Below are 27011 nucleotides of genomic sequence, written 5' to 3'. Positions count from 1 at the left end.
AGCTGAAGGCAGATGCTCAACCACTGAGCCACCCAGGCGTCCCTGAGCTCATAAATTTCTTTAAGAAATCTTGTGATCTTATTTTACTTGTCCTCTGTTTTAAAAGTTTAAAAACTATTATCTATATAAAAAGGATAAGATTAGAGCTTGAGATTGAAGTTGGAAGACTTGTTAGTATCCTATAAAACAAGTTTAAATATCTGTACCATGTCAGTCTATAAAATTTAATACTGAAACCTCCATGTAAATCCTAACATGATTATTTCAATTATTATTATTCCATCAGCCGGGGGCCTAAATGCCTTCATTTATTTAGTTACTGGGTTCTAGTTTCCCTTGAACTAAATCCATGATGAAACATCACTCTACAAAGGGTCAAGAAAAGCCAGGGCTATCTAGAAGAAGAAAAACAAAAGCAGAATACTTACACTACTGTATTTCAAGATCTATTAAAAAGCTAGAGTAGGGGCGCCTGGGGGTGACTCAGACTGTTAAGCGTCTGCCTTTGGCTGAGATCGTGATCGCAGAGTCGAGTCCTGGGGTCGAGCTCCATATGGGGCTCCTTGCTCAGCAGGGAGCCTGCTTCTCCCTCTCCCTCTGCCCCTCCCCTTCCATGCTCTCTCTTGCTTTCCCTCAAATAAATAAATACAATCTTTTTTTAAAAAGCGCCAAATAATTAAGACAATGTGGTACTGGCATGAGAAGGACAAATTGACCCATGTGACAGAAAAGAGTGTCCAGAAACAGAGCTATACATATATAGTCATCTAGTTTTTGACACAGGTGACATTGCAGTGCAGTGAGGAAAGAAAGGGTTTTTGTTTTGTTTTGTTTTGTTTTTTCAAATAATGACGATGGGGCAGCTATATCCAAGTGCAAAAAACTATATCATGGCCCTGCCCCAGGCCATATATAGAAATCAGTTCAGATGGCTTACCTATCTAAATGTGAAAATTAAATAATAAAGCCCGAAGAAAAAGTATGGGATAACATCATCGCAACTTGATAGTAAGCAGAGGTTTCCTATAGAAAGCACAGAAAGTACCATAAAAGAAAAAAAAAAAGAATAATTAAGAACATCTCTTCATTAAAAGACACCATTAAAAGTCTAAAATCGTAAGCCATAGAGGGGAAAAATATATTTGCAGATTATGTATTCAAGAAAGGATTCATATCAGAAGATGTTATTTTTGAATTCCCACAAGTCAATAAGCCAGACAGCTTAATGGAAAGTTGGGAGGAAAGACTTGAGCAGACACTTTATTAAAAAAAAAAAAAAAGTTCTCCAAGTGACCAATAAGCCAGGAAAGATTGCTTAACAAATGCAAATGGAAATCACAACGTGATACCACTCCCATACCTACCTAATGGCTACAGCAGCAAAGACTGACCAGGGCAAGAGGTGACAAGCATGGGAAACAACTGGAACTTTCATTCCCTGCTGGTTAGAAGATAAACTACTACAGTGCTCTGGAAAACTCTTTGACAGTGTCTGCTTGAGTGGACGTATTCCTACCCTACAGCCCAGCAATTCACTCCTAGTTACGACTCCCACAGAACCCATTCCTGTGTTCACCAGGAGACATAGGATGTTCATGGCAGCAGTATTTGTAACAGCCCCGAACCGGAAAATACCTAAATGGTAGAATGGATTAAACTATGGCATATCCACCTAATGGAATATTATTTGGCAATGACCATGAATGGCCTGAAATTACTCCCAACAATAAGTATGAATCTCGCTAACCTAACATTGAGCAGAAAAAGCCAGAATCAGAAGAGTAAAAACTGAGTCTGTTTTTAAAAAGTACAAAAATAAGCAATACCAACCTGTGCTGACGAGATCGAGGTAGTGGTTACCTGTGGGACAAGGGAGTGATTTAAAGGAATGTATGCCGGGTGGATTCTTTGATGCTGGTACTGTTCTATTTCTGGATCTGGATATAGGTACACAGATGTGTTCCGTGTATGAAAATTTATCAAGCAGCTAATTAATGATTTATGGATTTTTCTGGATGTTTGTTATACTTCAATGAATAGTTTTAAAAACACTAGAAGCCAATAAGCAGGGTACAAAAAAATGTCAGTCATGTAAATTGCAGGGAGGGAGGCCAAGATATTCTTTTTTTTTTTTTTTTTTTCAGGGCAAAAATCTTGGCTTTAGACCAAGATATTCTGAAGGTAATACAATTACCAGGGCGAGCTGCTGCAGAGAACAGAAGTTGGTCATCAACCATGCTTGAGCCAAACTCAAGTTAGCATGGGACATATTATTGAGTTTCACGTACTTTGGACTCTTCTTACAATAGAGTTAACTATGCAAATTGTCTCCTTTAACTCCCCAGGAAAAACTTAGGATTTAAGATAAAGCTCATTTGAACATGAAAGGTACGCCCTGTTGTATTGGGACTATTTCCCAAGCAGTGTATTTCAATAAAGCAAAAATAAATTGGCAGTATTTTTGAAAGCGAAAAAAAAAATTTTATACGAGTTTAGCTCATCTGAAAGAGATTGAAATTATTCGTAGCATTATTGGAATAGGCTATCACTAATAAAAATACTTTTAACTAATGGGTAAATTGAAAAGCACCCCAAAGGTACTTTTTATCAGAATGAATGTAAGGCAGGCAAAGCTAATAATACCACGCAGTCTTTCTGCCACCCCGGGAGGTTCTAATCAAGCCTTGTGCTCTGATTGAAATGCAGGGCTCAGAGTGGGAAAACTGATTAACAAAATAAAAAATCCAGAGTGTTTCCCATGCAAACAGTCATCAGCGTATCTTATGTAATTATGTAGCCCATAAATCAACACAGCGTGCAAGGGCTTCAGCCTTAGTGTAAATATCTTAATGACTGAGCTGTCTTTAACCATGAATAATTCATATCTGCGTGATCCCTTTTTCTCAACCATGCTTTACTTACGCAGGACAAACTAATCTTCTGTCAGGGGATGGGCTCTTGATTATTTCTTCCTGCTTTTTCTTCTGTTTATTTTTCTCATTTTGACACACTCCATTTTTCCCTCTTGCACTTTCTTAAATAAGGGTGCCTCATCCATCCAGCCTGTCTGCTTGCTTTTACTTTTGCTATGCATCTTATTAGACATCTTGGAATAAAGCCAGGGCTTTTGGACTCCCACTTTTCATAGGGCCTCCTGTAAATGGAATTAGGTGGCGACTAGGGAAATAGGCTTAATACCACGAGGCAGTATTCGCTCCTTGATGTTGTTGTGGGGAAACATTTATTACGGAAAGCAATTGCCAGAAAAGGCTAACGATCAATTAAACGTTAGCATTTGTAGATCCCCTCCTGTGATGCAGAAAGTAACTGCCACATGGGTAATGCTAGAAAGCTTACTTGCTAAAATAGTTTTGTTGTTTTCTTAGAGCCCATTAAAATAAAGGCAGCTAAGAAACATTCAGATCAAATTCTATGTTGTCTGTTTTTTTTAAGATTTTTATTTATTTCTTTCAGAGAGAGAGAAAGAGCATGAGTGGGGAGACAGACAGAGGGAGAAGCAGACTCCCCACTGATCAGGGAACCTGATGTGGGGCTTGATCCCAGGACCTCAGGATCATGACATGAGCCAAAGGCAGATGCTTAACTGACTGAGCCACCCAGGGGCCCCTCTCTGTCATCTAAAAAGCTTATCTCTGGGTTGCCTCCTTCCTGTGCTTCTAGCAGGGAGCTCTAATAGATATTTCTCCCATGGGATTTTACATACATGGTGCTAACTGGTATAATGGGGACTATCCTCAACATATTTTAATGATAGGACACAGAGGTTTGATCGAGGAACAGCCATTGGAAACCTCCCCCTTTGCAATGGTGATAATTGCATAATTGACCAGGTTTCCTTTATTATCCCAGTTTCCAGAAAGCTCAGAGTCATATTTTTTTTTACTAAAGCAAAATTCACAAAATATATAATTAACCACTTTAATGTGTACAATTTAATAGTAGTGTTTAGCACATGCACAACATTGTACAGTCATCAGCTCTGTCTAGATGCAAAACTGAAGCCGTCATCCCCTTATTGCCCTCTGCCCCCAAGACCTGGCAACTACCAATCTACTTTCTGTCCCCTTCAATTTACCTGTAGTTCTGAGTCATTTTTGCAGTTCAGAGCATCTCTATTAACCCTTGTGGGCAAGGCATTTGCAGGCTCCTTTTTTTCTTGCTGATTATTTCTTTATGTTATAGATTTAGTTTAAAGCAAGCAGCCTCCAGAGTTTGTGAAATGAAATTGAGTGGAAATATATGCAAACTAGGATAGCATCCTTTTTACCTCTAGAGCCACTCGCCACTCTTCTCCATGCTACTGTGTGCCCTGACTTTCATGGCCTGCATAATGGGCTCTCATGTCCTCAGCTCCAGTTGGGTTGAGCTAGTAGGGATCATGGCAGGAAATGAGAGGGAGATAGGACAGTGATGGAGAGTGTTATTTCCTGGCTTCCTTGCTATGGGTTCACTGAGGCTGGCTACATCCTTTGACTTCAGGTGCCAGCTCCGTCAGGTAGCCCGTTCCACATAGTCCTTTCTCACTAACAGCTCTATCCTTTGCTTCTTCAGGACAGTGTAATAAGGTGCTTTTTGCTTCTGGCCTCAGAGCATATTGCATTATCCCTGTGGTTCCCTTCTAACCTTCTCACATCCTTCCAAATAGTTTTTTGTTAAACTCTCATCAAAGTATCTTAATTTGAGTGTATCATCTGTTTCTTGTGAGGATCCTGATTCAAATAAGCATATTCTCCTCTGTGGTTCTGTTTAGCCGTAAGTCAACATGATTTGCTTAGGGACCTCTGCAGATAAGCTGGTCTGACAGATTCTTCTGGGATCAGACAATGTCCTCCCCAGATACCCAGAGCATTCACGTCTCTTCATGGTTTTAAGGCACAGGACCTTTGTGTCAATCCTTAAAAGACAGCGGTCTTTTTAAGAGCTTATAATCCTGGAGATGGCTTTTTTTTTTCAAAGATTTTATTTATTTATTCATGAGAGACACAGGCAGAGGGAGAAGCAGGCTCCATGCAGGGAGCCCGATGTGGGACTCGATCCCAGGACCCCAGAATCATATCCTGAGCTGAAGGCAGGCACTCACCCACTGAACCACCAAGGTGTCCCTCGAGGTGGCTTATTTACTTGACCATTTTCAGCTACCATAATACCCACTTTAGAGGTGGAATGACCAGTGAGCTCAAGTTCCGTCTGGAAGAAGGTGGGTTACCTTTCTGCCACTGGATTGTTCCCTAATTCTTTCACTGCTAGATAAAGTCACATACTTCTCAGTCTGATACTGTGAGGCATTCGATGGAATTCATTTTGCAGTCTTAGAATTTAGACACAAGAAGAACACTCTTCATCATCAACATTATCTATATATGTATACACAGCCGGTGACAAGAATAGCCATTGAAAGGATTTAAGCATAAGTTAACGTGATCCCAACTACACTTGGAACTACTTCAAGCAAGAAAATATAAATTAACTTTCTGCATCATCAGTATATTTAGCATAGCACCTTAAATAAAATAATAGGTGTTCATGCTTCCACTTGTTTCATCAACAAATATCACTGAGCACCTACTATGTACATAGATATCATAGACTGTGGAGAACCATGGTCATGAGGAGGACATACACAATCCCTGCTGCATGGAGCTTACATTTTTATCAAAGAACAATTAACTAAATAGCCAATTAGACAACTGATTGTTGAATTGCATTTATTAGAAGTACTGTGAAGGAAAAGCACAGGATTCTATTAATGCATTTCTCAGGAAGGTAGACATGGTTTGCAGGTCAAGTCAGAAATCTCTGAGGGAGTGACATTTGAGCAAAGAAGTGGTGAAGAAGTGGGTGAAGGAGAAATGAGAGAGAGTTGGACCATTCCAGGTAGACAGAAGGGACCAGAGACAAGAAGGCACGTGGCATTTTTAAAGAAATGAAAGAAAAGTAGGGGGCTGGAGCAGAGAGAACAAGAGCAGAATGGTGGGAAATAGACCTGGTGAGGTAAGCAGGCCAGATGTAGGTCCTTGTAGATGGTGTTGAAATGCTCTACCTCATAGGAACAGCCACTGAAAGGATTTAAGCATGGTGTTAACACAATGTGAGGCGCACTTTTAAAATGATCACTGGTTTGGGAAGGTGGAGGCCATGAGAGGAGGAGGGGGTACCAGATGATGGTAACTTGGGCTGAAAGAGTGATTGTGGAGACAGAAAGAAAGGATGAAGTTGAGAGCTGTTAGGAATTAGAGTGAAAGAGAAATTTGTGAGGATGAGGGAGAGGATGGACTTGAGATGACTCCTAGGTTTCTGGTTTGCACCGTGGAGTGTAATGGCAGTCATTCACTGGGAGAAGAGCCAACGGAGTGTGGTGGGCTCACTACCAGTTCTGCACATGCTGTGTTTGTTGTGCTCATGAAACACCCAAGAATTGTTTAAGGTGGCAGTGGTAGCAGTGGGAGCTCAGGGGAACGGTATGTACTAGATGCATAAATCTAAGAGTGATCATGGGTAAGTGAAACTAGGCTACTAAGGAGAAAGAATAGAAAGCTAAGCTCATATTCAGTAAACTGTTATCAACAATCCCCACACATCCTTGTGTGTGCACACACACACACATACACACACACACACAATGGGATATTACTCAACCATCAAAAGAATGAAATCTTGCCATTTGCGATGACAGGAATGGAACTAGAGGGTACCATGCTAAGTGAAATAGTCAGAGGAAGACAAATACTGTATGATTTCACTCCTACGTGGAATTTAAGAAACAGAACAGATGAACATAGGGGAAGGGAAGGAAAAATAAAAATATAAAAACAGAGAAACAAATTCTGAGAGACTCTTAACTATAGGAAACAAACTGAGGGTTGGTGGGCGGGGAGATGGGGAAATTGGGTGACAGGCATTAAGGAAGGCACTTCACGTAATGAGCACTGGCTATTATATGCAACTGATGAATCACTAAATTCTTCCCCTGAAACTAATAATACAATACATGTCTGCTAAATTGAATTTAAATTAAAAATAAATTTTAAATCCCTGGTCATCTTAACATAAGATAAATACCTCCCTTTCCTTGACATCTTTATTTTTTCTCTGCGTAAGTTAGGACTTCACTATGACAGTCTTGTTAGAAAGTTAACATTGAAAAAAAAAAAAGAAAGAAAGAAAGTAAGTAAGTTAACGTTGTGCCCTGGAAATTTCTTAATGTGAAATCTTTATATTACATAATGGGTGTGTAAAGATGGGAGACCATCCCTGAAACTCACTCTTTAAAGGATGTTATTGTTGTTATCAAAATACGTAAAAGTGTGAGGTCTTACAACCCATCTCTGTAAACATGAGTTGTCTAGAATCATTTTTATATCTAGCAGTTCACCTCTTCTACTCAATAGTAGGATATTGGAATTTAAATTGAGCTACTGCATATTTTTATAAGGTTTATTCACCTTCTCGAATTTTCTGATTCCCTAGGCTTTTCCTTATCTAGCATTGCTATTTCTCTGTAGAGTCGTAGATAATCAGGGCTAGAGAGCTTTTATGGAAGTCCAGTTATTTTACAAATGCAGGAAATGAGGTCTAAAGGAAATGATGGCTTGAGCCACATGGTAAGTTGGTGGCATAGCGAGGCATCTCCCTCCAGCTTCCAGCCCCGGGCCCAGCTTAGAAGCACACCGCTTCTTCCCTTAACCATGACTTTAAATTTCTCTTCTCAGAGTTCTGAAGCATTCCATTTTAAAGTTTTAAAGAAACTCATTCATTGCCCGTCTGGCTCCCCCAAATGGAAATATTGCACTTGTTGATCCTCTGAAGCTTTATAGGGGAAAGTACTACTTAAAGAATAAAGAGAAACTTACTCTGGAGGTGAAGCAGAGCAGCTGGGGGTATGAGCTCTCTTCTTCTCTTCTAAATTAATGGTGGCACAAGAAGATCCGGTACTTTTTTTTTCATGCTTCTTCCCCACCCCACCCCCCATAAGCCACTTTAAATGTGTATGCACATCCTTCACTTTAAGAAAAGCTGACGCTTGTTCTAGACTCAGCCCATTCTCCTCAGTCTAACCCCAAAACCCTCCTCCAAATGAGAGGATCCATAATTCAGTGATAGTTGGACACTAACAGGCACGTGCAAAGCTGAAGGGATGAGGGGAGCAAAGGTCTCCCACGACCTCCTTAAACCATTTTTGTTAGCTACTCATGTGCATTTAATATGTAGCACGTCCTTTGTGACCTTCTGTCTGTCTCCAATTTCTCCAGATTGTTCCATTCTTCTAGAACACTACAGCCTGATAGATGAGCTTTGCCTTCATCTCAAAAGCGTTCTTAACAACTAATTAGATCCTTAAAGAACAGAAAGTAAAAAGCTTCTTGCGAGTAATCAATTCCCTGCAGGTTTGCTCATATTTTTCTATGTTTCTTGATAGCCCTGTTCCTATCATTTCTTTCCAAGGGAAAAAGTTTAATATTCATTCTTTGCCATAACTGGAATGTTAGAACCATGCAAGAATATAACTTTTAGGACCTTAACAAATATAGGCCAGGAGAAAAAAAGCAATGTAAGAGTTTATATTTAAACAATATCCATATATGCTGATAACCTCTTTAAAAGCTCTGATCTTTAATCATGATGCAATGCTTTTAAGAAAAATGAATACGTCATGTGTACTAAGTAATGGTTGATTATGGTTTTATAAAAAAAAACTTACATCTGCAAATACCAAGTTATAAATACCTGCCTCTTAAAATAACAATTCAAGAAAGATACATTGGAGGGGTAGACTCAAGCGAAAAGGCCTACCAGGATATAGATTTAGTTTTTAACAAAGACCCAAACTTAAAATACTAGCTTAAATATGATAGAAGTTTATTTATTGGAAGAGCTCCAATCTCCGGGAAGAGAGGGTTTCAGCAACCTAAGCTTCTCTACGTGGCTCCCTGCTTTTGTCTACATGGCTGAAGATGGGTCACCAATTAAGAGCCTGCACTGCAACAGCAACAAGGAAGAAATGAGATCAAGGAGAGCACATCCATCATTTTTTTTAAAAGATTTTATTTATTCATTCATGAGAGACACAGGGAGAGAGAGGGAGAAAGGCAGAGACACAGGCAGAGAGAGAAGCAGGCTCCATGCAGGGAGCCCAACATGGGACTCGATCCTGGGACTCCAGGATCACGCCCTGGGCTGAAGGCAGGGGCCAAACCTCTGAGCCACCCAGGGATTCCCCACACATCCATCATTTTTAAGAGCACATCCAGAACAGCTCACTCCCCACTGGCTGGAACTTGGTCACATAGATACACCTCACTGCAAATGTCCTTAGCTGGGCCGCTTATTCCTGAAGAAAGAAGGGAAGATGGGATACCAAGGAACAACTACCAATTTCTGCCATTAAGTAAGAGATTAAGTTATAAGTAGCAGAAAAACTTTATTACTTCCATCTGTTAAGCCAAAGAAGTTTATCTTTCCACATGAGAAAACCAAGTGGAAGATTTTATGTGATTATCACCTTGCAAAGCTATCTGTTGAGATCCAGCCAGTCTTGGGAAGTGATTTTGGATATTAGTCCTTCTAAAATTATTCCTTCTATTATTGTGGTGATCGTTTCACAGTGTGTGTGACTATCAGAGCATCACATTACCTGAAACCACGGTAATGTGTCCATTATATCTTGAATCATTAAGTTCTAAAGTTCTATAAAGATAATATGAGAAAAGGCCCCCCTGGACCAGAGCTGACATGAGGGTCAACCTAAGCAAGAGGGATCTTGCCAGGTTGCATGCTCATGTAGGGGAGGACAACAGACTTCAGCGGGGGGGAAGCTCAAGGCACCATATTTTGTGCACTTGGCTTAGTCACAGAACTTGGGCTGTGAGAGTTGAGAGGTCTGCAGAATCGACTACCCTAGTGAAGAAAGGACCACTAAAACAGAGGTTACAAGGACTGGCCAGTGAGCCCCAACTGAGGCAGGTGCAAACCACTGTCGCACATAGCCAAGGGGCCCGCTCACGATAGATCACCAGGTGGAAGTAGAGCAGGACCCGGGGCAGCACCATGATGAAGCGAGGCACTGGAGAGAAACAGCAGGTAGTGAGGGAGAAGGAAGAGAAGCCACATGTTGTCAGTGGACCTAGGTCCGGTGCTAACACAGCAAGGTGAGCAAGACCAGAGAGAGCCACAGCTGCAAGAGTTAGGTTCACGGGAAAATTATAGTCCTAACACCCCAGAATCAAAAAGCCCTGTTAGTAGACTCAGAGTGTTGGGTCCTCCCAGCTATTCTTACTGAGCTTCTGCCCTGGAATTGACAGGAAGGAATACCGATTCTAATGGTCACTTAACTTTTTTTTTTTTTGGACTAAATTTCTGCGATATCACCAATCATTTGAGAAACGTAGTGCATACAAGAATCTTTAGCACCAGAATATGAATGTCATTGGCATGAACGTTCTCATCTTTACCTTATTTAAGAAATACCTTGTTTCATAACAAGCTAAAAATGGCTCTTTCCTATAGAATGTCCAGTGTCGTGAGTCAGTCCATACAGCGACAGGAATACTGATGTCCTAGCTCACCACATCCAAGTGTCACCTCCGTGATAAAGATGGACTTGCAGAAAGACAAAGTCGTACTAATGAAGAGCAGTCAAAAATAAAACAAAAACAAAAAAAATCCAAAAAACTATTACAGAGTTTTGTAATATGTGTCTTATAAAATGTTTGAGGTCATAATATAGCAATAATAATAACAATAGTCTTTATGTATAGCACTTTGTGAAGTACAGAATGCTTTAACAAAACATTGATTTCATCAAAATAAACTCTGAGGGAAAGATACCATTTTGTAGGCAAGCAAGCTGACTTGGAAAGTTTTGGCAACTTGTCCATGATCAAAATATTGTGAAAAAAAAAAAAGAATGAAATGTGGGTGTTTTAATTCCATGTCCAAGGCTCTCACCTGCCTCTTCTGAACTTTAAACAATTTCATGAGTTTTCTCGTTTATTTGTGCATTCACTCAACAACTGTTCATTGCTCACGTCCTGTGTGCCGATCATTATGCCAGGCACTGAGGGTGTCGTGATCAACTAGGCGTCATCTCTGCCTTCGCAGCCAGCTTGCAGTCTGGCAAGGGACAGAAGCCTGTGATGTACACTGGCCACAGGGAAGCAGTGAGCTGTGCACCACAACAGAGGGAGAACAGCAGGTTGTAGGAGCACATGAGACAGGGATCTCACCAAATCATGAGTCGGGAGAGGCTTCTCAGAGGCAATTGATGTTTACGCTGAGTCCCCCAGGGTAAGTAGGAGTTGAAGGGATACGGAGTGTTCCAAGCCATAAATAAAGCATGTGTGGTGTGAAGTCACTCCTGAGGGTGAAGTGACCCTAGATCAGGTCCAGAATAGGGAAAGACCCAAAGGATTTACCAATTCAACTTACTGTATGCATTCCTCGTGTTTGGCTAATGAGAGATTTCCTCTATTCATCCATCCACCCATCCACCCATCCACCCATCCATCCATCCACCCATCCACCATCCACCCATCCATCCATCCACCCATCCACCCACACATCCACCCATCCATCCACCCACCCACCCACCCATCCACCCATCCATCCACCCACCCACCCACCCATCCACCCACCCATCCACCCATCCATCCACCCATCCATCCACCCATCCACCCATCCACCCATCATCCACCCACCCCCCATCCACCCACCCCCCATCCACCCACCCACCTATCCATCCACCCGCCCATCCATCCATCCATTCATCCATCCATCCACCCATCCATCCACCCATCCACCCATTCATCCACCCACCCACCCATCCATCCACCCATCCACCCATTCATCCACCCACCCACCCATCCATCCACCTGCCCATCCACCCACCCACCTATCCATCCACCCGCCCATCCATCCATGCATTCATCCATCCATCCATCCATCCACCCACAGTAGGTGCTAAATGTTTGAAAAACTTTTATTGGGAAACCCAGTATTTCTAGGGACTGTGCCAAGTGACAAAGAGGGCATAAAGATACACAAAACATGATCCCAACTAATGTGAAGCTTACATTTTAATTGAAGAGATAAACCTGTGCACATATTACTGGATATGCGAGCTGGATACAGCAGGGGTCCTAAGAGGTGCCCTAGGGAGTTATCACTGGCTTGGGGGGATGTTACCTGGAGGGAAATGTACGTTTTGGTGAAAACAGTAACAGACCAACATCAGATTGAACATTCTCCACATTTTTTCGTGTGTCTCTTTGCTTATTGGGTTTATTTTGTTTTGTTTTCTGAAATGTGTTCTTCCGTAGATTCTGTGGCAACAGCGTCCGGGCCACTGCTAGTTGAAGTTGCCAAAACTCCTGGTGCCAGCCTTGGGGTTGCCCTAACTACCTCGATGTGCTGTAACAAACAGGTCATTGTCATAGACAAAATCAAATCTGCAAGTATTGCAGACAGGTGGGTGTTGTAGAAAGCGACTACTTTTCAAAACTGCATGAGTGTTAAAATATATATATGTATAAATGTATTTCTATATGTATATACACACAGATGTGTAATATTACACAGGTACACATGCATTCACACACACCTACATATATGATTTTAAAACAGCTCTCCTGCCCTTTTATACAGGTTTCATCAAGAAAACAAGTTATGGTTCTAGGGCTTAAAAATTCACCTACCTTATCAGCCACCCCGTAACATAATGTTGCCTCATCCAGATGTTTGGCGTGGTCTTTAGAGATAGGAAAAAATGAAAGTCAAGCAACTGAAAGAGTTTTCCTAGAGTGTTCTAGGGTGATAGATTGTTTTTGGCTTAGGGTGGCCAAGCATACCTTCAGTATGCTCCTTTTAGGTTTTCCCGAACTGTTAACAGGTGAAATCTTGCCACCGTGAAAAATCTGATTCCTCCTTTCTTAAATAAGTAAAACAATATTTTTGAAATAATACAGTCTTTAAAGAAAGGTCTTACACTGTCATAGAATGTTAATCTTAGGCTTTCACCATCTTCAAGGGCCCCCACAAAGATCATTCATTCCTATGACACCATAAACACAAAAGTCCTTTTTCCTGAATTCTTTTTCCTAATGAATAGTTTAGACTTAAAAAAAAAATAGTTTAGACTTACAAGGTAAGAAAGGCGGCAGGGAGGAGAAGACTACTTCGCCACCTAATAAATTATTTCACAGCTCCTGGTCAGAAAACCCCCATTTCCAAAGCTGAAGCTCTCCAAGGGCATCCACACAGAACTTTCTTTTTGGATGGAAGGGATGACTTGAAATGCTTTTTTTGTCTTGAGAAGGAGGGGCAAATTGAACTCCAATAAATTTTTTTTTTTTAAAGAGAAGGAAGCTACTCTCCCTGTGGAGGGTGCTCAATAAACTCCAAGAGGCCCAGCCTCCCCTGCATGTCCATGAGGCCTCTTTCCCATACACCCTCACCCTAACTTGGTAAACCTCGCACTCTGATGCAGTAGAACCTGCAGCAACCCCTGTAGTGGTCAGTCTACAGCTCCACTGTGCTCTTACCCTCTATTCAGTCCTTGACCAGTGATGGCCATTGATCCAGAGGTGTTCTCCAGCTCAATGGTGCAGGATGCTTTAATTTTCTCCCTCTGTTTTTTTTCCCCCATTTCGCAGGGGGTAACCAGTTTAAGGAGCTGTCCACTTGACTGGTACGTCGGGATGCTGACAAAGCCGTGTTTGCTTTTCTCAACTCATCCAGTAGCCAGTCTCTTGAGTTCAGCAAGACGTAGCAGCTAGCCCCTCTCCCCCCCCACACAGCCTTCCCCTTCACTCACCAATCGCAGGCTTCCTTTTTGACTCTTCTGACTCCTGCATAATTGCCATCGCCATCGCCATCGAGAGCTTTTGTACACTAATCGACACTTAACCCCACAATAACAAAATAAAATAAAATCTAGTCATAGAGAACTGGTGATTCGGTGGCTCACGTGAGAGCTCCTGAACAAGCCATTAGCTGAATCTCCCCCAGCCTTTCCCGTTCACACATGAGGTAGTTGGAAGTGCTCCCACTCCAATTATGTGAGTCACATCTTGACGTGCTGAGTATTTACCAGCTCACGTTTCATGGAAAAACCAACAAGGAAAAACAAAACAAACAAAAAAAAACACAAAAAAACAAAACAAAAAAAACACAGAAATTTAAAAAAAAAAAGCCAAGGGGAAAAATTTTCCCATATAAAAACCAACAAGGAAAAAAAAAACACACACACACACACACAGAGAGAAATTAAAAAAAAAAAAAAAGCCAAGGAGAAAAATTTTCCTGTTCTTCTCTTCCCTCCCACTCACTTTCCTTCAACTTTTGACACCACCACCCTGAAATAATATCTATCTATATATTTATTTAAAGAAACACAAGAGAAAAGCATTTCCTTCAGGTTTTCTGTTATTTTCTACATTCCTATGCAGACGCAAGGGACTTAGCATTTGACAGATGGGGTTTCCTATAACACTCCAACTTTTCCTTTTTTAAAAAAAAAATATTTTTTTAAAGATTTATTTATTTATGATAGACATAGAGAGAGAAAGAGAGAGAGAGGCAGAGGGAGGGAGAAGCAGGCTCCATGCAGGGAGTCTGACGTGGGACTCGATCCTGGGGCTCCAGGATCACGCCCTGAGCCAAAGGCAGGTGCCAAACCACTGAGCCACCCAGGGATCCCCCCAACTTTTCCTTTTTTAAGTAAATTGAAACCATGTGAACTGTTAACTTGGAAGGCCATGAAAGTCCCATGCCAAAGAGCAAGGCACTCATCCCACTGGTGTTTCTCTTTTCCCTCGCCATAGATGCGGTGCCCTGCATGTGGGGGATCATATCCTGTCCATCGACGGAACCAGCATGGAGTACTGTACGCTGGCTGAGGCCACCCAGTTCCTGGCCAACACCACCGACCAGGTCAAGCTTGAGATCCTTCCCCATCATCAGACCCGCCTGGCCCTGAAGGGACCTGACCACGGTGAGAGGATCCATCTAGATAAATCTCTTTATCTTCCCCTTGCAGTTACTGCTTCTCCAGCCGAGGCAGACAGGCACAGCGTCTACTTCTGGCTTTATCATTTCTTTCAAAGCAGCAGGTTATCTTTGTTTGCTTTTCTTCATCTTCCAGATCCTTCCTCCCCCATCCCCGAGCCAAACGTAATTTATTTGAAACCTCAAAATTGAGGGAAGAAACGTTATTTGAAAGAGAATTTTCAGGCTTATACTATGGGATATTAAAAAAAAAAAAAGGACTGTTGAGGACTGTTGCCAATTGAGTGTGGAGAGAAGGGAGATTATGTGACTTCCTGTTATGCATATTGAATTTCCACTCTACCTGAAGGACAGTGAAGGCAACTGGTAAAACTCTCACTTTTTAAAAATCATTATGAGGTAGGTATTGATGGCAGACCCTTCAAATATTGGGAGAGGGATAAAACAGTTGCACAAAAGATGGATTTGCCCTATATTTTGTGTATTTGCCAGAGTAGCTTTGTCCTCAGGGTGGAGAACAACCCCGATGGACCAGACTATTTGACTGCATTTATTCAGGAACAGCGGCCAGCTGAGGGAACCCACATTTTCAGTCTTGAAGCTCACAGATATGTCTGCTTAAGTGCTTATATACCCTCTACTTAAGCCTCTTTAAACAGAACCTGATACAAGATAAAGGACTTGTCCCCAAACCCCATGAAGAAAGACTCTCTCTAGAGAAGTCTTTGTTCCAACTCTTCTCTCCTTTCCTTTGAGCCAAGTGCCTTCCTTTTTTAATCCTTGAAATGGATTCCTTGAAGCTCTCCTAGTGCTGTCAGAAGACCCAAGGGAAGAGGAACACTTTTGGTATTTTTAGAGAATGAGAACAATTTTCTCTGAAATCGAAATCTGGCTTGTGTGGAGCTCACTTGTATTAGGTGTCTCCCACCTTCTGAAACACACTGCACTTTTTTCCATAGTTTGGGGGGAAAAAAGAGAGAGAGAGAGGGACCAGATAATTTTCATACTGAATGAGTCAGCTGGATGCAACCTTTTTTAATTAAATGGAGCTTAGACAGCCCTGGAGCTAATGAAAATCTCTAGTACAGCATTACCTTTATCAGATTTTAATTTGACACAATGGAGCAGAGATGTGATGCAGCATAGGCAGGTTAGGGAAAGAAACTCTGCCTCCTTTGACTAGAAACAGTAAAGGGCTCCAGAAGGCACATTTCATGGAAATGTGCCCTGTTCCGGTCAGGAGACCCCATGGAGCACAGGGGCAGAGGGGAGAGATTTCCAAAACTAAGTTTCTTCTAAATTAACCTGAAATCATCGCTGGATCTGGAGTGCAGTAGGTCTAAGAATGCACACTGCATAGTGCTTTCTCAGCGTAAGATTCAGCTTGGAAAATTCTGCTATTGGTGAGTCCGAAATATGGAGCGGACCCTTGCAAAATGGCATTATCTTTAGCAGCCCCACATTCCTCTTTTCATTGGCCCTGTGTACAAATCATAAGTAGTCCAAATAGTTCCCAACTCATGAAATATTAAATAGTTTTACCTGTCAAGACAATTTGAGAAGGCGAATTTATACACTAAAATGCATGCAGACCAAGAACAAAATTTTTTTTCCCCTGTGGAAAACTTGATGCCGTTGTGATTTTTCACAATGGAGGATGGGAGTGGAAGATGGGGGCTGGTAATTTAAGTAATTCTAGTTTCCACTTCCCACCCTTTCATCTGCTTTGGGTGAAAGTTGCTCACCATCTTCATTATCTCTCTACATTTTACATTAAAATCAGACTTGCATTTCCAAGAGGACAAAAGTATGGGCTCAGAGACATAATTAAATCACAGTTAAGGGGAAAAAAATACCAAAAAAATTTTATGGTGGTTTATAATTCTCAAACTTCTGGGTTTTTTTTTTTTTAATGTGGTAGCGTTGTTTTACATAGTTCTATTCTTTTTCCACAAGAAAGCTCTGGTTATTTTTTTTTTTTTCAGGAATTCTGGGGCCTGAATAGCATGTCTCTCATCCCAAGGTGGATGGAGATATATTTCCCAAATTTTGCTTCACAACAAAACATTTCACCACAGTGTTTTCAGAGAAATAGGGAAATGAGCCCATCAACTAGGAATGAGATTTACTGTGCCTTTTGTTGATAAATGGCATTAAAAATATCAACAAGAATGAGTTTCCAATAAGCTTAGAAATGGTTCCCACTGAGGGTGTTTGGGAGACATAATCATGACTGAAGTTCATGAGGCTTTGGAAGAGAACATGGGAGCGAGTCACAAGGTTCAGTACTTTTGGTGCCTGGAGGGCCTTCCATTTTTGAGCTCTAGGAGCAACCACAAAAGCAGCTGTTGCCTGTGCCCTTAGTCATCCTGGACAGGGCAAGAGGGTACAGTTAGAGAGGATAGCAAACAAAACTACCCTCCGTGTCAGATACATCTTAAGACTCCGGGCAGTGACGTCATCATGGAAGATGTAAGAAGCATTCTATTTTAACTTGGTATTTATGAATCTCTATCAAATCCAGGAGCACCTGCAGGAAGAGGCAATGTGTGGTGGCTGAAGGCAGGGACTCTTGAATCAGACTTCCAGACTTAATTCTGGCTCCACCACTTGGGACCTTAAGGAAGCTACCCAACTTTTCTATTCCTCAGATTCTTCATCTGTAAGATGGGTGTAGTAACAACAGCAATACCTGCCTCATAAGTATATTGAGAGAATTATCTAAGATAATCCACGAAAAAGCACCTAGCACAGTACCTGATATATACCAAGTGCTCGGTAGAAGTTGGCTCTTATTAGTGGACCATTAAATGGGAGAATGTATAGAAATGTGTTTTGCAAAATGTAACCTCTTATTTTTAAACTCGTGAAGTACTTGCCTAACAAGCATGTGAGTATCAAGTACATCACTGTAAAATGGAACTGATTTGGAGTGTACGTTCAAAGTAGGCAGGAGCTGTGCTCCTGGGCCTACAGTATTTGTTGAACACCTTTTGCATTCATTATGCATGGCCTACAATTTCATGCATTATTTTGTGTCATTTTTGTCCTTTATTATCTCATATGTATGAAGATTTAGCCCTTACCAGAAGCTCAAAGTCAAGGTAAAGGTTGTGACCTACACTTAATTGGCACAGCACACAATGTTGGTCAAGAATATCTTTCTTATTGATTTGTTCATTGGGTGCTACGGTCATTAAAACAAAAAAATGCCCAATAATTTTCAAAGTCCTCCTTAAAGAACTGGGTCAAAAAGTGAGTGTAGACTTCTCAAGTCCACTCACTGTGCTCTGGCTTCATTTGAAACACAGACAATAAATACTGTGTAAGAAGTTCAGTCGAGTGGCTGCTGCTGCTGTGCATTGGCCAGACACAGCAAGGCCTGCATCTTGCTAAGAAGTCTCCTTGCACTCCTCAAAATAGAATGAGGATGGGGAAAGAGAATCCACTATGAACTCCCCCACCCCCGCAACGCTTTTTATCACCCGGAAAATGCTGCTGCTGTGTAGACGGGTACCTCCCTGCTGATTCCTATCCACTTATGCACGTCTTTTCTCATCCGTCATTATGCACCAGGCACTCTGCGAGCTGCTACAGGATGTCTAGTGAGCAAGACAAGCAGAGTAGGTTCCTCTCCTCACAGATGTTCAGTATGGAGAAACAAATATTTAAAATGTGTTAAATAAGTAAAGCCATTTCAGACTGTAGTAAGTGCCACGAGGAATATAGAGGCAGAGGGGGACAGCGTGGGATGGGCAGCCCTTCAGCTCGGGAGGTCAGAACAACTTCTCTGAGTAGGTGACACCTTAGTTGAGACGTGAATGATCACAAGGAGCCAACCATGCTCCTTGGGCCCCTGGGAGGACAATACGAGGCAAGAAGAATAGCAAGGGCAAATGCCCTGAGGCAGGAAGCAGCCTGGCTGGGTCTAAGAATAGCTGTGTGACCAAGGTAATGGAGAGAGGGATGGGGATAAAGCTGGAGAGAGAAGTAGGGGGGGGTCACATTTGATTCTCCTCGTCTTTGTAACCCATTGGAGCAGCTTAAGTGGGAGTGACATGATCTACCTTACATAGATGTACCTTAAAAGATTGTCTTGTAGATCCTGGGAGGGAGGTCTACAGTAGACAAATCGGGGAGCCAAGTCCCCAGGTCTTGCAGGGGCCAGGTAGGTGATGGCTTGAGACTAAAACAGAGGACAGGGAGCTGGAACCCAAACCTGAAACCACAACAGGACAGAAGCAGTCTGTGCAGCGTCCTCTTCATTGTCCTGCAGGGGAGACGCCTTCGTGATCTCCACCTGACATGTGAGGAAACTGAGGCTCAGGGAGGCCGAGTGCCTGGCCAGGCTGCTGGATCTCTCCAGACCGAAGCCCAGGTGGGCCGCAGCCCGCAGTGCTCTTCCACACTCGCACTTTGGTTCCAGGGCTGTCCCCCTGCATCAGCTCAGGTGGCCAATGATGCCACCGTCACAGATGGTACAACTTAAGCCCTTATCTAAACGAGCCTCCTTTAAATACTCACAGGGCATTCGACTCTCTACGTGAGTAAATGTTCAATAATTCACACATTAGGCATCTTACTTTAGACTCATGACACTCAAAGGACACAGGAGGTCAGGTGTTACTTTTAAGTCTTTTAAGATTGTTCAGTGAAAAATCTCACACCAGGCATAGTGACAAACATAACATTGCTCCTCTTTCAGAACATTGGGCAGAAAAGAAAATCTAAATAATGCTGAACTTAAAACCTAGAAAAACAGTATACGAGTTTTGGTTTTTTTTTTTTCGATAAAGGGGAAGGAAAATTTTGAAATAAGCTTTATTAAAACGTTGTGGCATCTTAAGAAAATATAAAAACGTGTGGAATCTTTTGAGAATTAACTTTCTTTCAAATGTAAACATGTTTTTAAAAAATACAAAAAAAAAGTATAAAGTATATTGAGACTTTTATTTTCTCCTTGTGAGGACACAAGTAAGCTCCTGGTATTGATAGATGATTGAGAATGGGGTTTTTTGGTGTTTTTTTGTGGTGGGTTTTTTTTGTGTGTGGGGGGGGGTTGTTTTTTGTTTTTGTTTTTTTTTAGAAAAATCAAGTCCAAGTGATGTATCAGAGTATAATTAAAATGTCAGAACAGTAAATTGTGGTGTGTGACTGGTAAACTACTTCAATCATGAGCCAGTGTGATTTATTGTTCCTTCTTTTCTTTTTCTCAAAACAAGTGCTACTAACTGGCCAAGATGTGCAAATCTTTAATTACTAATCACGTGCCATAGATCTTTAGGGGGTTGACTTCAAGTTTAAAAAAAAAATGTTTTTAATCTCTGCTGCAAAGCACACGGGGAGATTAGAAACTGATTCAATAGTCATTTTAAAAGAAGAAAAAAATGGGCTGGGGAAAGACGTGCATTATTCTTGGGAAGATGAAAAGCTTCCATCCCTGATGTTAATCATCTGTTTTGCTGACTACTGAGAAAGGGCAAAGCCAGTAGTTTGTTGTTGTTGTTGTTTTGAAAGCAGCTTTCATTTTTTGTTACACTTTTTATTTGTACAGTTCAGTTATTTTTTTCCTTTTTTTTTTTTTTTGGTTCTCTGTTTGTTTTTCTTATTTCTCATCATCACTTCATGTGGGCAGTGAAAATTCAGAGGAGCGACAGGCAACTTACGTGGGATTCCTGGGCCAGCAGCCACTGCAGCCTGCACACCAGCCATCACCCTAATATGTACCACCCTGACCATTGCAGAGTGCCAGCCCTGCCAGGCCCGAAAGCGCCTCCTCCAAACAGCCCTCGTAATGTTCCAGACTTTCTCCTCCTGCTCTTTTATTGAAATTATATTCTTCTTCTTCCTCATACCTGACTCATACCATATTTGGCTTCCTGTGTGTTATGTTCCTTTTTTTTTTTTTTTTTTTTTTTTTACTGTAGTAGCAACTTATCATTTCTGACATCTGAGTCCTTTTTCTCCCCCCTATCAGAAAGCATTTGTCATTAGGGAAGGATGTAACTGTTCAGGATGCTTTATATGTGGTCAGGAAATAACAATTCGAGATACTGTATAGCATACAATGCTCTCAGCTCTTCCCTGTGTGTTTGGAACCACTTATGAGATTCACGTCAGAATATATCTATGAAAATGAGATTATGACCCTGATACGTTGGGTTGTCGTTCATGGGGAAGCTCGTTTAAAGGCTTATTGTTGTGTGTGTCTAAAGCAACACTCATAGAGCCTCTGTGTGTTCCATTGTGCTCACGAGGATCATGATGCTCCTCAGGCACTTGTGGCTCTTGTAACTCTCAGATCCTAAAGTGCTATCTCCATGGTTTCTGAGACCTGGTCTCTGTCCAGTTGGGGTACTTCCTAGCCAATGCTCTGCGTCCCATGTGTCTTGCTGGACGGTTGCTGGTTGGCAAGGGTAGCAGGCTCACACCCCACCTGGGAATGCTCTGTGCCAAGTGTCTACTCTCTTACAGCAGCTTTGGTGTCATCCTTCTCTCCTACTTCCATGAGTGCATACAGCCTGAGTTCCCTGAACATGGGGACCTTACCTCGAAGCCTCTATTCTACTAGCCCTCGTGGAACCATGATGAGGAGGAGACTGAAAAAGAAAGACTTCAAAAGCTCACGTAAGTGAAACGGTAACCGTTGTCTTTTGACTCGGAGAAAACGTATGGGCCACCTGGAGTCTGTGGCGAGTATATTTTACGATGCCTGAGGGATAAGGAGCTCACAGCTCAGTGCCAAAGTCGATGAAATTATATCTGTTATCTATAGGGTAGTGATTGGGCCAATACAATTTCGGGCTGGATTCGTTAGGTTCATTCTACCTTTGCCTACAACTATGTCTTCAATTGTTTTTTTCTTGCTCTTTCGATCTGAGAAAATAACCAAAGAGGTAAATTTTTTCCCTTGGAGACTCCTTCCTTCTATTCTGGGTAGCTTTGGACAGGAAACATTTGTTGTCAATTTCTTATTCCCTCTAAAGCAATTTGTTGAAAACTCTGTCCCCCTTCCGATAAGTCTAAGAACCCCATGCATTTTTTTTAATATGATTATACTTGGCTCACTTATCTTTCCAAGCAGATCTAATCATAGTCTAGAGAGGTGTATTTCTTGTTCTCTATGTCCCCTTTGGTGGCTGTAATTATGATTCCCGTGGAGAACCCTCTTCCTGCGCTTACCATAAAAATAAAATAAGGAACACCCTTAAGTTACCTAAATAAAATAAAATGAAACCCAGATACTTCAAGACTGGAAGTGAAGAAAGAATGTTTTTGTGAGAAGGGATGTGTGGGCCTATTGGCTCTCCAGCTTGTTTGCCAGAGATTCATCTTCACAAGTAGACTCACCATGAGTGACGCCAGCCGTCACTCACACCAGGCAACGGACTCTTCATGTTGTAGGAAGCTGTTTCCTTACAAAGAAAATCATTGCAAAAGATAGGGTCACCACTGTGGTGTATTCGTGATTTTGACTTGCATATGTATCCCTTCAAACATAAGGGATATCTTGTCATCTTTAATATAGGTGCATGACAGTAAATTTGAAATTAGGAAAACAGAAGGAAGATTGAGTTTAGTTAAAATGAGAATAAACAGCTTCTAAAGTCTCATATGTTTCTTAGCTGACACTAAACTAAATTATTCACTCTTGGAAGAAACTAGTTGTAGGCAGTAAACTAGTGATGAGCATAGACTTGGGAACCAGGCTGCCTGTGTTCTCATTTCGGCATCACTCTGTAGGACCTTGAGCAGGTCACCTAAGTTCTCTATGCCACAGCTTCCTTAGCTCCACAAGGGGGATTAATTATAGTGCTTCCCTGGGTAATTGTGAAAATTATATGGAAGAATATATATATGTATTCTCACCACTAAAAGGGACCCATGGGACAAGAAATATACTCTAGGCTATGATGAGAATATACACATATTATATATTATTAAATACATCACTTGACGGGTTGAGCACTGGGTGTTATACTATATATTGGCAAATCGAACTCCAATAATTAAATATATACATACATACATACAAAATATGCATATTATAATAAAATTATATGTCAGCTGCACATACATACATGTATATATTGTATATATATCATTTTCCTAATTACCCAATGAAATATATTCCATATTAACATATATATACTAGAACTCCTGGTAAATGGTAAACGCTATTGAACTGTTAGCCATTTAAAGAGTTTATTAGTTATTATGCCTTGAATCTAAATTGTCATGTGTGAAAATCTGTTGACAGTGTTCTTATAGGGACGCATTTTTCACAGTGGTCACTTTGGCTTCCATATAGGTTTTGAGGCTTCCATATAAACCTGCAGGGTTTGTGGTGGATTTTTGTATATGAAATTGCTGCTCTCTGAGGCCTCCGTGTGCCTCCCACTGACAGCAACAGGCTCAGAAGAGCAATTAAAATGAATTCATTAATGTTTGTACTTCTGCTTCAACGGCTAAATATTTGTTGTGTTAGGTCAGACTCGCTACGCTGATTAAAGACATTAATGACTACAAATGAGTGATAATATGTTTGGCTATCTCGGGTTGATATTTACATGGCTTGAATTTTCTAGAAGGAAACAAAGCTGAGGCCACGCTGTCACTGATACCCATAACCAACTCATAAATTCTGTTTTGAACCGGGAAGTGACTCTCTGACATAGTAGAAATATAAACAGAAACCTGGCTGAAGAAATGTCAAGCTATTTGTGTTTGCTGTAGACATTGGCCACCAGAGCATCACTGACCATATACCTCCCAGAATGTTTATGTCTCTCGAGAGATCAGACATTTTATATTGTAATCAAAGAATAAGGTCCAAAACTTTTATTCTTAGTCCAAAAAGACCTACAAAAATAATGATAGCATTCCAAAGTCAGAAAAGGAATGAAGTTTTGGGGGATTTTTGTTTTGGGGTTTTTTTGTTTGTTTTTCTCTCTCTCTTCTTGCTTCTTTGTATGGTCACATTAGATGTAAAGGTTCTCCCAAATAACTTATAATAAAAGTTTTATTACACTCTCACTATACCATGGTTTACTTCCACCACTTTATTTATGTCTTTATTCTATGCCACCATTTGCTGCCCCTTTTCTAATACTTACGTTTCTATGGCAACCAGGCCATTTGTATGGATGGTGAATCATGGGAAAGTCACAACAAATATAATAAAAAGTCTCTACGCTGTGTTGGTGATGAAGTGAGGCCAGAGCTTGCAAAACAGGAAAAAAAAAAAAAAACTCTCACATATGTTTATAGTAGAAAAGGACACGCCAGAAAAGAATTAAGTCTTCTCACATAAGTAGTAAAACATTCTGTATCATTGACCAAAGAGGAAAATACAGGAAGTCTGTAGCAACACGTTACAAAAATTAAACCAGGAAAGTGCCTTGTTTGTTTCCCAGGGAGAAGGATGAGTGTCCCCAGCACTCCTCCTTGAGCACTAGGCCGAGAGGAGTGTCACAGAGCCCCGGGAGGGTTGCAGAGCCGTGTCACAGAGGGAACCCTCTTGTCACCCCTTTTGGAATCTTACTGAGCTTTGCCCCACACCCTGGGCTGTCCCTTTTTCTGCCTCAGAGGTCAAGGCTTTTTCCAGAGCCCTATCATCCGCCCATGATGGCAGCATGACTGGGCGGTGGACCAGGTTCATACCCCCTGCTTCCTGCTGCTGCACACAGAGCCAGTGTAGACTCTGCTTGTTCACAGTCCTCCTGAATTGCAGCCAACTTAGAAGCCAGATCACATTCCCAGAATAGTCTTTGCCTCTTTTGCCATCACCACTTGCTAGCAGGGAGGCCAACATTGGAAAGAGCTGAAAGAAGGAGAATGAAGAAACCTGACAACTTTTGTCCCTGCCACCGACCCCTGAGAAAAGGACGCAAGCCAAAGGCAGCTTATGGTAAGCTTTTATGAGCATGCAGGGAGCCCTCCCCGGGGTCGGCTTATGAGCTCAGGCCCACCCTCATTTGCAGAAGGGAGCAGCTGGACACCCACACTGTGCTCCTGAACAGGATCACATGCTACACACCCAGTGTGTGGGTCCGCAGCAGGCCGTCCCCACTGGGAACACTACAGTGAGGCAGAGGTCTTGAGTGACAGGATCAAATAGTGATAAACACAGAATATTAATAAATCTTTGCAGTCCGCTGCTCAGCATACTGTTGAAATGCTCTTCCTGTCTGCTAATAAACCTCACAAACTTCTGAATTAAGAAGACATTTGGCAGATTTTTAAACTCGGGAAGCTAACGAGTTATCTTCAGTTTTCCTCCCCTACTTACATCAGGAAAGACAAGAGCCTACAAACACACAGGGTCATTTCCTGCACACCCGAAGGGCTGTGCAAGGACCCTCCAAATGTGAACAGGCACAGGCCGGAGCAGAGGCAAATCCCGAACACAACCTTGGTTATGGCCAGAGCCAGTACCCTGCAAGAGTAGCTGCTACTGGACAGAGAATTCATCATACAAATGTTTAAACCACAGGGTTATAATTCATGATAAATCACCTTTATTTTCTTTTGCTGGTTGGCCACATTAAAGAAGCAGGATAATCAAGCTCATCTTTTTTTTCCTCCAAGTAATTTTGGTTGTTTTTTTTTTTTTTCCTTCTGGCTCATCATCTTTAGATCTGCAATTTATCTTTTTCATATCTGGTAATAATTTGCAAGACTTTAATATGTGTGAGTAATCGGTACATACAATTTCAAATGAAATGTTACCGTTTCAAAGAAGAGATTTCAGTATATCGAAGGATGTTCAGAGTTAATTATAAAAGCCTACATTATTTAATCCTATATTTATTAGATAAATTATAAATTTATATAATTATAGAACCAACATTTAATGTATTTTTAATCCTAAATTAAATGTCCTAATAATTTCTATTTGCCTTGGCTTGCCTCCAGATGAAGCTTACAGATTTAATGATGCCCATAATGAGCACTTATTTCCATTTTCAAAACCTTCTAGAGACTTCAGTTTCTCAACTATCTTTAATAACTGTTCCAAAAATGTGGAAGCTCTCGCCTTTGAATAGGTCTTTACTATACCCTGCCTAATCCCTCCTATTATGACTGACCTATTTCTTCTTAATTCTTTCTTAGTGGAAATGCCAATCAGGTGTCTTAAAGGTTCAAAAATGGTTTTTAACTCTAATTAAGTAATCCAAAAATCTATACCAAACTGAGATCTCAAATGGAAAAAAATACATATTAATGTATTAACCTATAGAAAAATTCACAGAGAGTAAAGTCTTCCTGTCGAGGTCCAAAAATCACCACCTAGAGAATAGAATGTAAGTAATCTGCCAAAGAGGTGATGTTCTATTATTATGTTCCTGCCTTCAATGAGAACAGACTGGAAAGAAACACAGCCCTCCATCGTGACTAACTACTTGTAGTGGTTGTGTGCCTCCAGTAAGAAAATGTATGATCTGAAGAACAAAGTACGATTGACATCAACAAAGGCACACTAGGAAGTGTGATCTGAATTAATATGTGGCAGTCCATGTGTCAGATCTTGGAATTGTAGGCCACCACCTGTAAAAAGCTCAGGGTTGGAAGCTCCCCTTTACTCCCTACTAACCTGCAGGCTGTTTTAATCTCATCGCTTTGGTTGCAAGAGCAATGATGGTGCTTCTTAAGAAGAAGGTAATTTTCCTTCCTCTTTCTAGACAAAGATCTGCCTCCCCATCCTCTGCTCTGGCAGCTGCAATGCTGGAATGAACCACATAGTAGAAAAACTGGGGTCCTGAGGAAAAACTTTTAGCTCCCTAAGTCAGCAGAACCTATAGAAAATGTTGGTTCTGAAAAGGAAAATGTGGATAGCATCATAAAATTCAATTTGTTCTTCATTTATTTAGTGTTCTTTGAATGTTCCAGGCATTGGGATTTCAAAGGGGAAAAAGATCTGGGTCCCAGTTTTTAAAGAACTCAGGGTCAAGGGGAGAGAAAGGCAGGCAAATAAAAAAATGATAAAT

General features: G+C 41.3%; 1 protein-coding gene across 2 annotated transcripts in view; it reads left to right on the top strand.

Moving 5' to 3' along the window:
- GRIP1 (glutamate receptor interacting protein 1) overlaps positions 1-27011 on the top strand; it is a 657668-nt gene that overhangs the window by 550957 nt on the left and 79700 nt on the right. For both annotated transcript variants that reach the window (XM_055329099.1, XM_055329098.1), the window contains exons 8-11: positions 12336-12483; positions 14838-15007; positions 20657-20812; positions 21496-21648. In XM_055329099.1, the coding sequence (XP_055185074.1) occupies positions 12336-12483; positions 14838-15007; positions 20657-20812; positions 21496-21648 (627 nt within the window). The remainder of the gene's footprint in view (positions 1-12335; positions 12484-14837; positions 15008-20656; positions 20813-21495; positions 21649-27011) is intronic.

Source organism: Nyctereutes procyonoides, unplaced genomic scaffold (assembly GCF_905146905.1).
Source record: "Nyctereutes procyonoides isolate TBG_1078 unplaced genomic scaffold, NYPRO_anot_genome, whole genome shotgun sequence".
NCBI lineage: Eukaryota > Metazoa > Chordata > Mammalia > Carnivora > Canidae > Nyctereutes > Nyctereutes procyonoides.
Note: the sequence above shows the minus strand (reverse complement) of the source record. Positions and strands in the feature narration are given on the sequence as shown.